The 13,173-nt window shown below is 41.2% G+C and overlaps 1 protein-coding gene across 4 annotated transcripts in view; it reads left to right on the forward strand.

Moving 5' to 3' along the window:
* MAP3K20 (mitogen-activated protein kinase kinase kinase 20) overlaps positions 1-13,173 on the forward strand; it is a 1,515,864-nt gene that overhangs the window by 989,817 nt on the left and 512,874 nt on the right. Inside the window, exon 12 of one of the 4 annotated variants that reach the window (XM_069616232.1) lies at positions 7,661-9,978. The exons of the other annotated variants lie outside the window; for them this stretch is intronic. Coding sequence (XP_069472333.1) covers positions 7,661-7,990 — 330 coding nt within the window. The 3' untranslated portion in view covers positions 7,991-9,978. Of the gene's footprint in view, positions 1-7,660; positions 9,979-13,173 lie in introns of those variants that run through there. 4 annotated transcript variants of the gene reach the window in all.

Consider the following 13,173-nt stretch of genomic DNA (forward strand, 5'->3'; position numbering starts at 1 on the left):
TTTTGATGGTGCAAAAAAGATTGTTCAAATAGAAGATTTTTCAAGTAAAATACTTTGCAGTACTGCAAACATCCAACTGGCAGAGCCTATTGTTAAACCATCAAGATTTGTACTAGCCTTTTGTGGCTCTAAATGTTAGTGTCTAAAAGACATATTTTAGAAAATAGGTGTTCCCTAATCCCATATTTGTCAGTAATATATCTAGTCAAGCATGTCCAAGGGCGGTCTATTAAGCTTGGTAAGCCCAGTCCGCCACTTACTCTTTATGTTAAGTTATCCCATGTCATGCAACAATCTTTGTTGTTCCATATACTTTTAATTAGTTTTGTTGTGGGTTGTTTTTAAAGTAATTTTGGGGTATTTAAAATGGTAGTTTGGGGAATGAAAATGATGTGCGGGATCCACGTTAATTTTAAACAGAGCAGTCTGCCTTTTAGGAATATGTGTATGTCACCAAGTTTAGGTTTATCATCATTTCGTTATCTAATTCTTTTTGGCGAGCTTTGAATTGCTGAGTTGCATCATAGCATATCTGTATGCCTAGTAATCTGAAGGTCTGCATTTTGGCTCTATTGCAATATTTACGTTGAGTGTTAATCTTTGTTAATAGACAGCCGAGATACTTTTAAAAGCAATAGAGTGTTCTTTTATTTGTCTTTCCTTCACTGGTTCTTTTCAGAACATTATAATATTGTTTTCAAACAGCCCATACCTAATATTCCAGTTGTTTTGCATACATTACTTGATATCTTTTTCGATCTTATGTCCTCGACTGGGATTTACATAGATATTGTAAATCATTCTCAAAGTAAGGGGCTTCTCTATCTTGCAACTGTCACAATCGCGAACAATAGAACACAACACAAGCAATACATGTTTCCGCCTTTATTGTTATCAGGAAAATGACTGGATGAATATAAGAGTGGAACTGAACTCAAGAAGGATACCTTTCTCTAACAGCTTTGGGATGGGTGTATAATAAGTGTGTTTATTAACCATCAAGTCCTTTTCAGATCCAGTTTCTGTGAATTTGGGTAGCTTATTTTTTCCCCCCATTTCTCTTAATGGTTGGGCGATTACCTCATTCAACCGATGCCTTTTGTCCCCACACACATATATAATGTAGGGGAAGGGGTTTTGGAAATACCATGATCCAGACCCCTAGGATTTTAGTTTTTTCTGTATTCTCAGAAATATCTTTTCAGAAACAGTGGGCTAATAGCAATAAAACAGGTCAGAGGACCTAATCTCAGAGTATCTTGTATCATAGTCCAAGTCCAGGCTCCAAACACACAGTTCCTGGAATAAATCTGCCTGCAGGCTATATTCAGGCCATGAACAGTCTCACACTGTTTATAGCACACCTAACCGCTTTCTCGACTTCACCTCAGGTTGCGTCTTGGCTCAGATATTATGACCCTCTGTCCAGTGGTTGCCTTCCTAGGCCACCCGCCACCCCCCTCCTCAGTGCTTTTCAGACTCGAGTTGTTCTGACACACTGGCGGAGGGTCGTTCCTGGGCATGACGCTGCAATTCTGGTTTCACCATCACCGTCTTGTGGACAATGCTGGATTTGACTTTTATGGACTTCATTAATTCCTGGTGTGTCACCCTTTCTCAGCTCTCATGCTGGACTTCCTTTGCATCTTGTACTTATGGTGGCCCTGAATCATGCTGTTCCCATCTTCATCTTGTATCCTGGCTTGCAACATTATGTGTTACTACTGACTTCTGCAATTGTATTCACTCTCCCCTCTTGCTTCTTACCTCTTTTAACTGCTTACTCTCAGTTCTCTCCTCCTCTCCCTTCACCCTTTTCCTATCTCCTCCCCTTACTTTCTTATATGCACTTACTCTATCAGAATTGTCCCTGGACCTAGTATGATAGCAACCTCGTCTGTCTCCTCCCTCTCCCCTTACTGTTTTTTTCCTCCCCAACCACCTCCAGCACTATTGGAAATGTCGTCAGGTCTAGTATGATAGTCGCTTTTTTTGTTCCTTCCCTACCTTTCTACACCCCTCTCCCTCACCTCTTGTTTTTCACCGGCTCTACCAGAAATGTCGTCAGGCCTAGTACGGTAGTCGCCTGTCTGTTTCCATTTCCTTCCCACTCTCCCCCTCCCTTCCTCATCAATGTCTTAGCTCTTGCACTATCTGAAATGTCGTCAGGCCGAGTAAGATAGTTAATTTCACATCCTTACTGTTCATGGCCTGTAAGAATGTCATTTTATTTTCCCTTGTTCCCGTCCTTGCCTTGAAGCGCTTTGAAACACATTGTGTATAGGGGCTATATAAATAAACTATCATAACATATAATATCAATAGGTTCCAGTTATTCGCCTTCCTTTCTGGGTCCCTGGCCTCAGCCAGGCTGTTGGCTATGGCACCCAGGAGGCTTACAATGAGCTCATCTCTCCTTTTGGCTTCCCTGGTCCTTGCAGGGATCTGTGCTAAATCACTTAGCAGGATCCTTGGCAATGTGCTTTCCTTCATACTTGTGTGTTGGAAGGGACTGCGCTGCAGTGCTCAGTAAACTGCTTGCTTCTTTCTCTCATTCTCCCGCCACCTGCACCAACTAGCTGGATTTCCGTCTTAGTTTCTAAAATGTCTGCTTTCTTCTGTCTCTTTTTATACTATCCACCTAATCCTAATTGTCCCAACATTCCTAGAGACTTTGGTCCTTTCCTTGCTAGCTGTTGGATACCAGATCTTTCAGAGCGCCCTTGTTTCAACTCCCTGCCATGGCTTTTCCCGCTGCTGATCACTATGCTCATGCCTTGTGAATTCCTGTCATTGCCCTGCCAATTATTTGCTTAATAAACATGAAGAACATGGGTCGAGGGATTAATGCATCCTGCCCCCATTTTGCCGTTCAGGAAGGACTGAATGCCTCTGTGGCTCTACAAGCAGGCTCCTTGGTCTTCTCCATCATCTCTGCAGTTCTCCCAGTGTATGGGCTCACGGTTGTCCTGGCTCTACAGCCCTCCCGGATCTGAAATGAGTGCTTGTGCTTAAGTATGAGCTGTCTGCCAACTTCACTATCGAAATTGAGCGGGCCCGGCTTACTCTACTATCAAAATGGAGCGGGCCCGGCTTATAGGTCTCTCACTGGCTCTGATGCAAAAAGACAGTGTTAGTTGTGTTTCCTATGTTGCACGGCCTGATTGCCGGCCTACATGTTCAACACCCTCATGTTTCTCTGATTCTGTCATCCTCAGTAGCATTGAGGAGGGGAGAGAAGCTCCAGAGGAGCAAATCCATATCAATTCTATGGGTTGCTTTACATATCGGATGGCTTCTCCTCACCCTGTAACCACTGCCCTTCCCCAAACAACCTTCGGAGATGATTTAATCTCTCCCTCCTCCAACTAATTAGATACAGCGTTGTTTCACATTTTACTGAGAGGTTTGCTAACACCTTTGTTTGTCCGCAGCCTTCTCTGTGCAATTTTGATTGTTTTTGGGAATAGCTTCAAGTCAATCTGAGAAATCCAAGCAGTTCCAACTTTCTATGCTATTTACATTGGTCCCGAAACACAACTGTGAATGACGCCTGCTATGTACATGTATGGTGGGCATCATTAATATGAATCCCTATGGAGTTCACCTGTTTTTTTCCAGGGGCAACAAAAAAAAAAGAATATATGCAGAGTCTAGCACTACCACCAGTATGAAAATCCAATCCAGGTCGAGATGGAGATGGAGTTGGATTTGCAGCACCAAGCTGCAGGGGGATGCAGAAGTGAAGGTTATGTTCCACCCCCTGCTCTTTGTTGTAAGTTCACAAACATTGCATGGGTTGTAACTTACTGAGAAGCCTTCGTGCGCCAGTCAATTAGTAACCATCCATCTTGTCATGGGACTTAAGACGACCTGTGTATTATGAAACAATTCAATTTACTGCTATTCTCACTCTGGAATTCTTGCACCATCATTGGGTGGTCTTGATGAATTCCGTTCGAAAGACCATCTTGCTCATAACACCCAAAGAAAAGTTCAGTGTTGTTTGCATTTTTCGGCATTTATACTTTGCGGCGCACCAGAAGAATGAGACGGACTCAAAGACATCACTTCAAGGGCTTTAAGTTAACTTAAAAGAAAAATTCATATCTGTCTCTATTGCTAAGAGGGATTTCCCTTCCTATCAACTAAAGGGTGCTCATCTTTAGTCAAAATAAAATAACCCTCAGTTCAGAACTTATTAACTACCTGGCCCTACCACTTTAAGAAAACAGTAACTATAACCCAGAGCACCATGCCCTCTACTTAGGCTTCTTTATGCCTGTTTTAATCGGGTGTCTCAGGATTTTTTCCTGACTCTGTGTCACAATCCCAACTTTTGTTCTTGATTGTTCATCAAAGAAAAGTTCCCCAGTCTTTCTTTGGGCTTCTCAAGGAAATTCAAGACTTTAAAGAAACCAAATGTCTTGCGTTCTTTAAATGGAGGAATGATTGCCTTAATCCGTCTCCACCAGTTGGGACGCCCTCTTTTGTGTTCTGATTTTATACAAAGGAAGTCTCCCAGTTCCCCTTGATCCTGCTCTTGGTTTGGCTGACTAAATCCACTAGATTCCCTTTTACTTATAGGTTGCAACATTCCACTTATCTCTATAGTGCTCTCCAGACCCCTCTTGGCCCTCTGACTTTCTTTGCTATTGGGGCTGTCTCTTGGGCCTCTGCCAGTGTCCAATACTCAGGTTTCTAGGGCTCCCGTAACCGTCTAGGATATTCTCTCTCTGGCTGTCTGACTGATCCGTATGTGGTTTTACACCACTGGCTTTTCTTTCCCCTTTTGTGTTCTGTTCGACTCCCCTCCCTCCTCCCTGGGCAGCCCTGGTATCTGCACTACCTTCCGGTGTGCTCAAGCTTGGTGGAGTCTCTGAGGGGACGTTGCTGTCCCTTGCTCTCCTCAGCATCTCTGTCAAGTAAGCGTTTGACTTCCTTATTCCGCTTCAGTGCTTTCTTCCGTTCTCGCATTGAGAATGGAGGATTCGTTGCTCCGTCACTCAGGTTTCGGCACTTGTTCGCTGGCCTGGAGGCCACCACTGATGCAGCGTGGTCACGCCACCAGGTATGATGGGCTTTCTCCTGTTTCGCCTCTGCAAAATTGCGCTTCTCGATGCCTGCATCCTAGCGGCTCTCTTCTGCACCTTGATCTCTCCACGCCACTGATAGCTCTGTGGGGCAGCACGGCTCTGCCCCTCCAGGACGTTGGGTCGTCAGAGGATTTCCCCGGCGTAGGGATTCTTATTCTCCATTCATGATTGGTTGTTCCTTTATTCTCGCTGCCGTACTTCGAGGTGGCATGTGTTTTCTCATCAGATGTTGTATTTCTGGGGAGTTCAGCATTACCTCAAGCCAAGGGTGCGAAAGTAATGTAAGAATGTTTTGAGTTTCTGTCAACGGATATAACATCAGTCTCTTTTACTCCCATGTAGGCAGACACAGTATTTCTTATAGGAATGGGAGTCCTTGTCCTCTGAAGGGGAGTCGCTCCCAGTGAGGTCCAGTTTTCCCCAAGCCCCTTGGGAGGGTTTTGCTGACCTGGCTCACCTCCCTAGCCTCAACGGGTTTGACTCCCCTTTAGGGAGAAAGGATGAATACCTTAGATTCATCAAAACTTTAAAATTCTAAAGATTATTTAATTTAATGTCTGCATCTATTGTATATGTTGGAGAAGTTCATTGTGCTAGATTACCTTGTGGAACATAGCCCTGGTTGTTCTTGCCTGACTAATTTCCAAATTATTTTATTCACTCAATTGACTATAATTTTGTGAAAATATCTTCAAATCAATATAAATATGGAGATTCATTTGTGAGGAGAAGCAAGGTATGGGGTTCATTTCATTTATCAAAATTCAATGTTGGCTTCCTGCTTTGTTGCTCAATGGCAAACAAATACCAAATCAGATTGAGCAAGAGCGTCTGAAAAAGAGAATCAATGACATGGCTCAGGGACCTAGTGTGCCTTTTGTGCAAAGCCCACTGTAAACCTAAGGTCACAGGTTCAAATATCTATGGTGAGTGTTCGACAAAATGAGTACAATTGAGTTTGGCTATTATAACACCTGATATTTACAGTGTTATAAAATGGAATTAATTATTATTTGAATGCATATTTTAAAAGAAAACTAGGCCCTACAGACCTTCTCTGGGTTTGGAGGTGGAAGCGGGGTGCATTTAGGAAAAGGAACGTTTAGGTGAAGACATTTAGCATCCTTTTTCAGTAACTTACAAAACACAGGCGGGAAACTGATGTCCTACAGAATAGCTATTACCCTTCCATGATTGGAATCTCTCTTCTCGGTAACAGCTTTCAACCAGGAAATCCCAATAGGGCAGACTTCATAAAGTTGGTCGCTAGGGTCTATTTTTCAGAATTACGTATTACTTCAGTATAAGTATGCTTTGACAAGACCCTCTGTACACATCACAACAACAAATATTCAGGAGTGCCTCACTAAAGCTGTGGGCATCACCGAAAAGCAAGTCTTGGCTGCCAGTATCTGCTCGTAATTCTGATTAAGGTGTCGCAGGGCCACAGTGTGGTGTTGCTCCAAGCGACAGACCTTCTGCCTCAACTCTGTGCAGGAATTCAGTAGAGAGTGGCCATTGCAGCTGCTGGATCCATCACCTTTAAAATGCCTGACCCTGAGGATGGCCATAGCATATCATCTGATTTTTACATTTTCTCTAGTTATCTTCTGGAAAAAGAGCATTGTATCAAATATTGAAAATGTTAAATTGTGGAAATAGATTTTTTCCTTTTCTTCCAATGTCAAATTGATTAATATGCCACATGGTTACAGTCAAGCTGGCAGTATTAGTTTGTTACTATAGGAGCAAGAAAATTATTACAAACCATTAGCTGTGCCTTGTAGATATTTTTTTTAACTATTTCCCATCAATCATGACTACTGCAATCAGATGGAGCACTTAGGGAGCAGTTAGGGAGCAGTCCCTTAAAAGAAGATAACTTCTAATAGACAATGCGAACATGTATCTTATTTGAGCATGTAAACAAATACATTTCCCCTAATTGAGGGCGCATGAAAATTAAAACCATCACTGGGTGGGAAATGGAAAGAAATATGTTGAGAGATTTGAAATAGGTTCAATTCTTCAAACACTAAGAAGACAGGCAATTGGCCACTGGATGTCTAAGCTTGATATGTTGACTGAGTGGCAAGAGCAATTTGTGCATGGGCATGGCTTTTAAGAGTTTTGACTTCAAACAAAATAAAAAGCACTGTAGAGGAATAGAGTTATCTTTTTTAAAACCTTAAACACATTTATCAGTAGTACTAAATGACCACAGGAAAACCTCTCTTTCTGCATCTATCTCCCACCTCTTGGGAATGGCATAACTTTTGTTAAGATACTTTGATTAATTTGAATATCAAAGGTCTCCCATAAATTGATGCTGTCCGTTCATGATGAAGCCCATGCTGATTTTGGTTCAGTTACTTATTTCCTCTACAGTGTTTGCAAACTCCTGGCTTTGCTTCGGTGTTTCATACAATCTTAACTTTCATGTGTTATATCTCTAACCAATTGACCTTTGGTTTGATGGGAACTCATCCTATGTTGTCTATCCTTTTATTGGCATTGATTCTAACTATCCTTTGTGCCTCTGTCCTTTCCTCCTCTCTGAATAGCTTTTCTTTCCTGTTGCTGCAAGAATCTCTCGGAAGTGTTTCTTTGAATCTAAAACCGAGGAGTCAAAAAGTGCTGAGATGTCTTGTCAGATCACAACCACCAGTAACGGGGAGGTAGATGGCATGAACCAAAGTCTTCAGGCCATGATGAAAGGCTTTGGCGGTATCTTCTCCATGAATGTGGCAGGCCCGGTGCTGCATTCGGGGATGCAGATAAACATGCAAGCCAAGCAGAATTCCACCAAAACCACCTCCGTCAGGACAGGGAAGAAAATCAACATGGCTGTTGGGTTCGGTGATTTCGGCTGGTCGGATGATAGCAGTGAATGAACTCAGAAGTGTCCAAAGCCGGGGTTTCTGTTTAGCATTGTTGGGAACTGATATCAGGGAATGAGAACAATGCGGCTGGACATGCAGACTCATGTTTTCAAACCTATTAACAAGAAAAGAAGACCCCACACACATGTGTTCTATTTAGGGGAGTTGTGCTTGTACGGGAGAAGATAGTGTTCCAATTATTGATACGATATTGATTTTATTTTATTTTGCTCTTCATTGATTTGGAACTTGAAATGTAAAAATTATTTGAATTATTGTGTTGATCAAACTTTAGTATGAACTCATTCAAATGTAGATTGCTTTTACAGACGTGGCCAGTGCGCAACTCATAAAGATAATATTTGAAACATCCAACACAATCCCAGTAGACTTTTAACTTTCTAGGCAAGCACATTCAGAAAACATGTCCATTCTTCTTAAATGTAGGGTCTCATAAATTGGCAACCATCTATCAGGTCACATACATTAGACACTATCGATCAAGTTGCATACGGTGAGAACCATACATGGGGTTTGTATTACGATTTACTTGATATCATGTTTGATACAGAGAAAATATATAGACTCTCACAAATAGAGATATACATATTTTCCCTGGGATCTGTTCCGAAACTTTGTTCTTGATCATAAAGCACCGCCCTCTTCTTCATCTAATCTGTCCCATGTGGTCACTGCTGGAATTGATAACTGAGAATGGCTTGAATTCCCTATCAGACCCATACATTACATCCCACTTTTTTCACCTTTTTGCTTATACAGAGTAACCACTGACATTTCAGTTACAAATGTTGATAGTGCATTCAAATGACATGCTAGGTCATAGTGGCAACAGGGAACAACTGAGTAGAGGTTTTATGTGGGAATGGAACACAACAAGAGAAGACACTATTCAGCGAGGAAAGGTTGCAATAGCCTCTATTCAGGGGCTGAGACAGAGAAGGAGAAGAAAAAAAAGGAATGTGTACTTGGAGGGGGAGAATCAGAAAGAAGAAATTGCCAAGAATAATGAAAGCGGAAGCAGGGGAGTAGAACGAGCTAAGTGAGCACAGGTAGGAGGAGCAAAGCATGGACACACCTGATGATACAAAGTAAACAAAGTTGGAGGTGGTCTGTGAGGGGAGCCGGTGAAATGAGGAAAGAGCATGGGGAATCCGAAAAATGCAGAGGATGCTGAAATGAGAGACAAACAGCTGAATTTAAGACATATTGGGGGTGGAGCAAGAGTGTAGATAGGAAGATCAAAGGGATGAAATTAACAATAGTCAAGACGGAAGAGGACGGGGGTGAGAATGAGGGCCTTCTTAGCTGGAAAGGTACGGAAAGGATGAATTGTATCAACCATGAGAAGCTAAATATGGCAGGTATGAGCTATAGTAGAGATATGCAAAGTAAAGGCAGGGAGTTAAGTGTCTCCAATGTTGATAGCGGAGGAGGTAGGACATTGCAGGAGATTTGCTTAATGGAGGGCCACTTCTATGCCCTTTGAATAATGCATCTGTTCTAATCCTTGGTAGTTGGGTCAGGTCATTCATGACATTGGGACAGCAAGAGTGCACTAGAACAGAAGGAGAGACCGGGAGAGATACAGAGTTGGACTGAAACAGGATGTGCCTGGTCGCCTCCATCAGCACGATTAGACATTTTGTACTTTGGGAAAGGTTCTGGGTACAATCAAGGGGATAATGGGCTTGCACAATGGGTATCTCTGGGAAAATGGTTTTATGTGATTCATAGCACAATGTACACACTTCACGTGCCAAGTGTTCCTAAAATAAAATGGCAGTTTGTGTGGAATAACAGCATGCCATGTATCCGCTTTCATGGAAATGTGTTTATATGAAGTAAATATGGGACATATCTGGCTGAAGATTTAGCAAAGTAAAACCCAAAATACAACCAAAAGTGCTGTTTGTACTTCTGCTGTACTTCAGTTGTACCAGACACATTGAGGAATAAAGGTGCAGGCGAGTGATAAGGAATATATTTTTGATATACATTAATTTAATTATTGAAGACAAAGTCTTATAATCAAGAATCGGTTGCCTAATAGGAGCTGATTGGCCTGGACGAGGTCATCATCCAAACACTACATTTCATCAATTCCTATGTTCATTTTAATGGATATACATTTGTGAATACCACTTCTTTTGCAAACAAGAATGTATACTAGTATCAAAGTGTGTGTGTAGTTTGCAGCTAGATATCATGATGTTGTAGTTTGTGAAATCGGAAATGTAGCTGGGACCCTTTTCCACATTGTCTCCTGAAGTCGGATGCATGAATTAGTTTTTTCGGTTTTCATAGCATTGCCACCCAGAGAGATTACTGATATATGCTCTCTAATAGTAGAACTTGTATGTGACATGGTTTGTCCAGTACTGCTAAAACAAATGCTTAAAGGTATCAAATGGATTTTCCATATATATACAGTTTTTCTTAATTCTTTGAAATAATCAGGAATGGTCTATATAAATAATCACCATGTGTCCCTTACACATTTTGAACTGCTTTAACTACTCCAGGTCTGTTATATGTGGAAATCTATGCACTGACAGGTCTGCATTCATATTGGAGACGTGTTTTAGTGATTGAGTAATTTTGAAGTATATCACACACAATGAATTGAATCACTTCCAGACTCTTCGGGATATATCTGATGGGGCTTATGAATGGTCTTGATTGAGAACACTGAGAACCAATGCCATAGTAGGAAATATTTCTCCCTCTACCCAATCTGGTTTATCAAATCTGTAAAGGTGGCTTAGTAGGAAGGTCCGATTCCATACATGTACAGTCCTTGGCCTCCAAGTGGAGACTATAGACCTGAGTCCCAGTGTTGTGGCCACTGTTATGGGTGAGAACATAATTGTCGATCAGAGGCAGTTAAGGTTGCAAAGGGGACTTTGTGATCCATCATGAATGGCCAGCCACCATGTAGGGGTAGTAATATTAAACTAGAGATTAGACTGGCAATGACACATTTGGGACCCTTTAACATGAGTATCTTGTAGAAAAGTTCTAAAATACCCTGTGCATTTTTTCATGGATGCAGCATATGACATATCTATGTGTGTGGGGGGGGGGGCATATGTGATAGGTACAAGATCCCATAGCTGTGTCCAAAAGCTAGTGAGACAAACGCAAATATATTGGTGCCAAAGACCCTTGACTCCCCACCCACAGCTGCCATCCACCAAATGCCAAACTCGTGCATTTATAGACTGCTCTATGGAAAGGGCAGTTTGTGTGCAGTTAGATGCCTTAGTCAATGATCGATATGTGATCAAAATGCATAGTGATGCTTAGTTACAGGATTCACGCAATTGCAAGGTATGCTAAAATGTTACACAGAAGAGCAATTTTTGGGAAACTAGTTTTGATGACATCTACAACAAAAAGTGCTTTCATTTCAGATGCTTTTGCTAGGCACCTTAGCTTTGCAATGTAGTTTGAACTGACATATGATGACATCCCTGATTCCAACATTTTTGTTGGCAATTAATGGATTTACTGACTGCACATCGAAATCCACAGGATAATTGTCTTGACTTAAAATAATTGCTCGTTTTCTTTAGCTAAGCGTTTAAAGATTAAAGTAATAAGTCATGAGGGCAGGACATTCTTAAATGATGTTCAATGTAATATACTGCAGAGCATGCCAGATTGAAGTCTGCTAATGGTTCTAGATAAAATGTATGAAGTGATCATTGTGAACGTTAACATGGTTATATGTAAGATTCAGGTACAGTAACACATGTGGATCAATGACAACAAACACATTTCTGCACATTTTTCAAACTTTCTTTTCAGACTCGGGTAACCGCTATCTTTTCCTTCAGTATTGGTTACTTTCTGGATCCTGGATCTAATCGGTATGCAAAGTTCAACATACATTCTATCGACCATGAGCATTCGTGCATCAGATTCAAATTAATATTGCAAGGGTGGTGCTTTGCAAAGCATCGAAGAAATGCAGCAAGCACCCCATGAAAATGGACACATATGTTTTCATTAAGCAGTTGGGAAATGGTGCCATCTTTATTTCTAGCTGTTGCTGCCATTCCTTACTGCTGTCAGTTTCCCTTAACTCGTCACCCAGTAACATATTCCTGCTCTTCCTGTGGTCCACTCTGCTCTCGTATGCTCTCCCTGTATAGGTCATTTCCTGATGTCCTTATTTCTTATTACTGTTGTCAATAAACACATTGTACCCCCCCCCCCAGCCTTTATTTTCATTTTACAACGGAATTAAAAAATATTGGATATTTTTAAATTTTTCTGAAATTCAGAAATCCAAATAAAATGTATGTTTCTTTCTAAAACAGAATGTTCCATGCCATTTCTAATAGAGGAGTCCCCCTAGACTCCACCTCCTGCCCCTCACAAATCCTGCCCCACATGCTTTCCACCCTTTTGACATTTTTAATAGTACGCCCTTTGTTTTTTTAATACACCTTTTTCCTGCTTGACCCCCAACCTGCACCTCCACTTCACCACATACTTCTGCAACCCTTGCTCACTACTTAGATTTTTCATTACACTTTTTGCCCGTCATCCACGTGTCCTGTTCCTCCACCTCCCCTTGCATGGCTCACACTGTGTTGCTGACATGCCAGACAATGGCCCTGATTCACAAAGCATTTTTCAATAGGATTTTCCCCTGGAAAACTGTCTTTTTTATTTTCTTTATAAAATGGTGAGTTTCTTTTCAATGTTTATTAAAGAGATTTTACCAAAAAGAATAACATTTTGCAATTGTAGGACACTTTGGAAGTATATGGTTACCTTTTTTATTTAAAAAGCCGTCCAAAACTCATTACAATTCCTAAATATGTTCCTTTTGTAGAAGTAATTCATTTAACCATTTGTACAAAGCAGAGAAGTGCTGTTCTGAAGGGAAAACACATGAGTACATCTTGTAAGGCAGTGGATGAAGGCCTTTTTATATTTTACAATACAAAATGTTCATTACATTTTACTTGGAACTTTTTTCATAAATTTCAAGGAAAAAATCGGTTAAATACCCCCATTCCGCTGCAGCCGGTGTTTTTCAACTACCAGTCCAAAGTAATAGAAGCCCACTTCTCGATAATTCAAAAGGCAGTTATATGAACCATCCTAGGGAAAATGGTTTTATGTAGCACTGTTTCCGGAACTATTGTCAGTCACAAATT

The sequence above is a fragment of the Ambystoma mexicanum genome, chromosome 9 (assembly GCF_040938575.1).
Source record: "Ambystoma mexicanum isolate Mex_15411 chromosome 9, UKY_AmexF1_1, whole genome shotgun sequence".
NCBI classification, from domain to species: Eukaryota; Metazoa; Chordata; class Amphibia; order Caudata; family Ambystomatidae; genus Ambystoma; species Ambystoma mexicanum.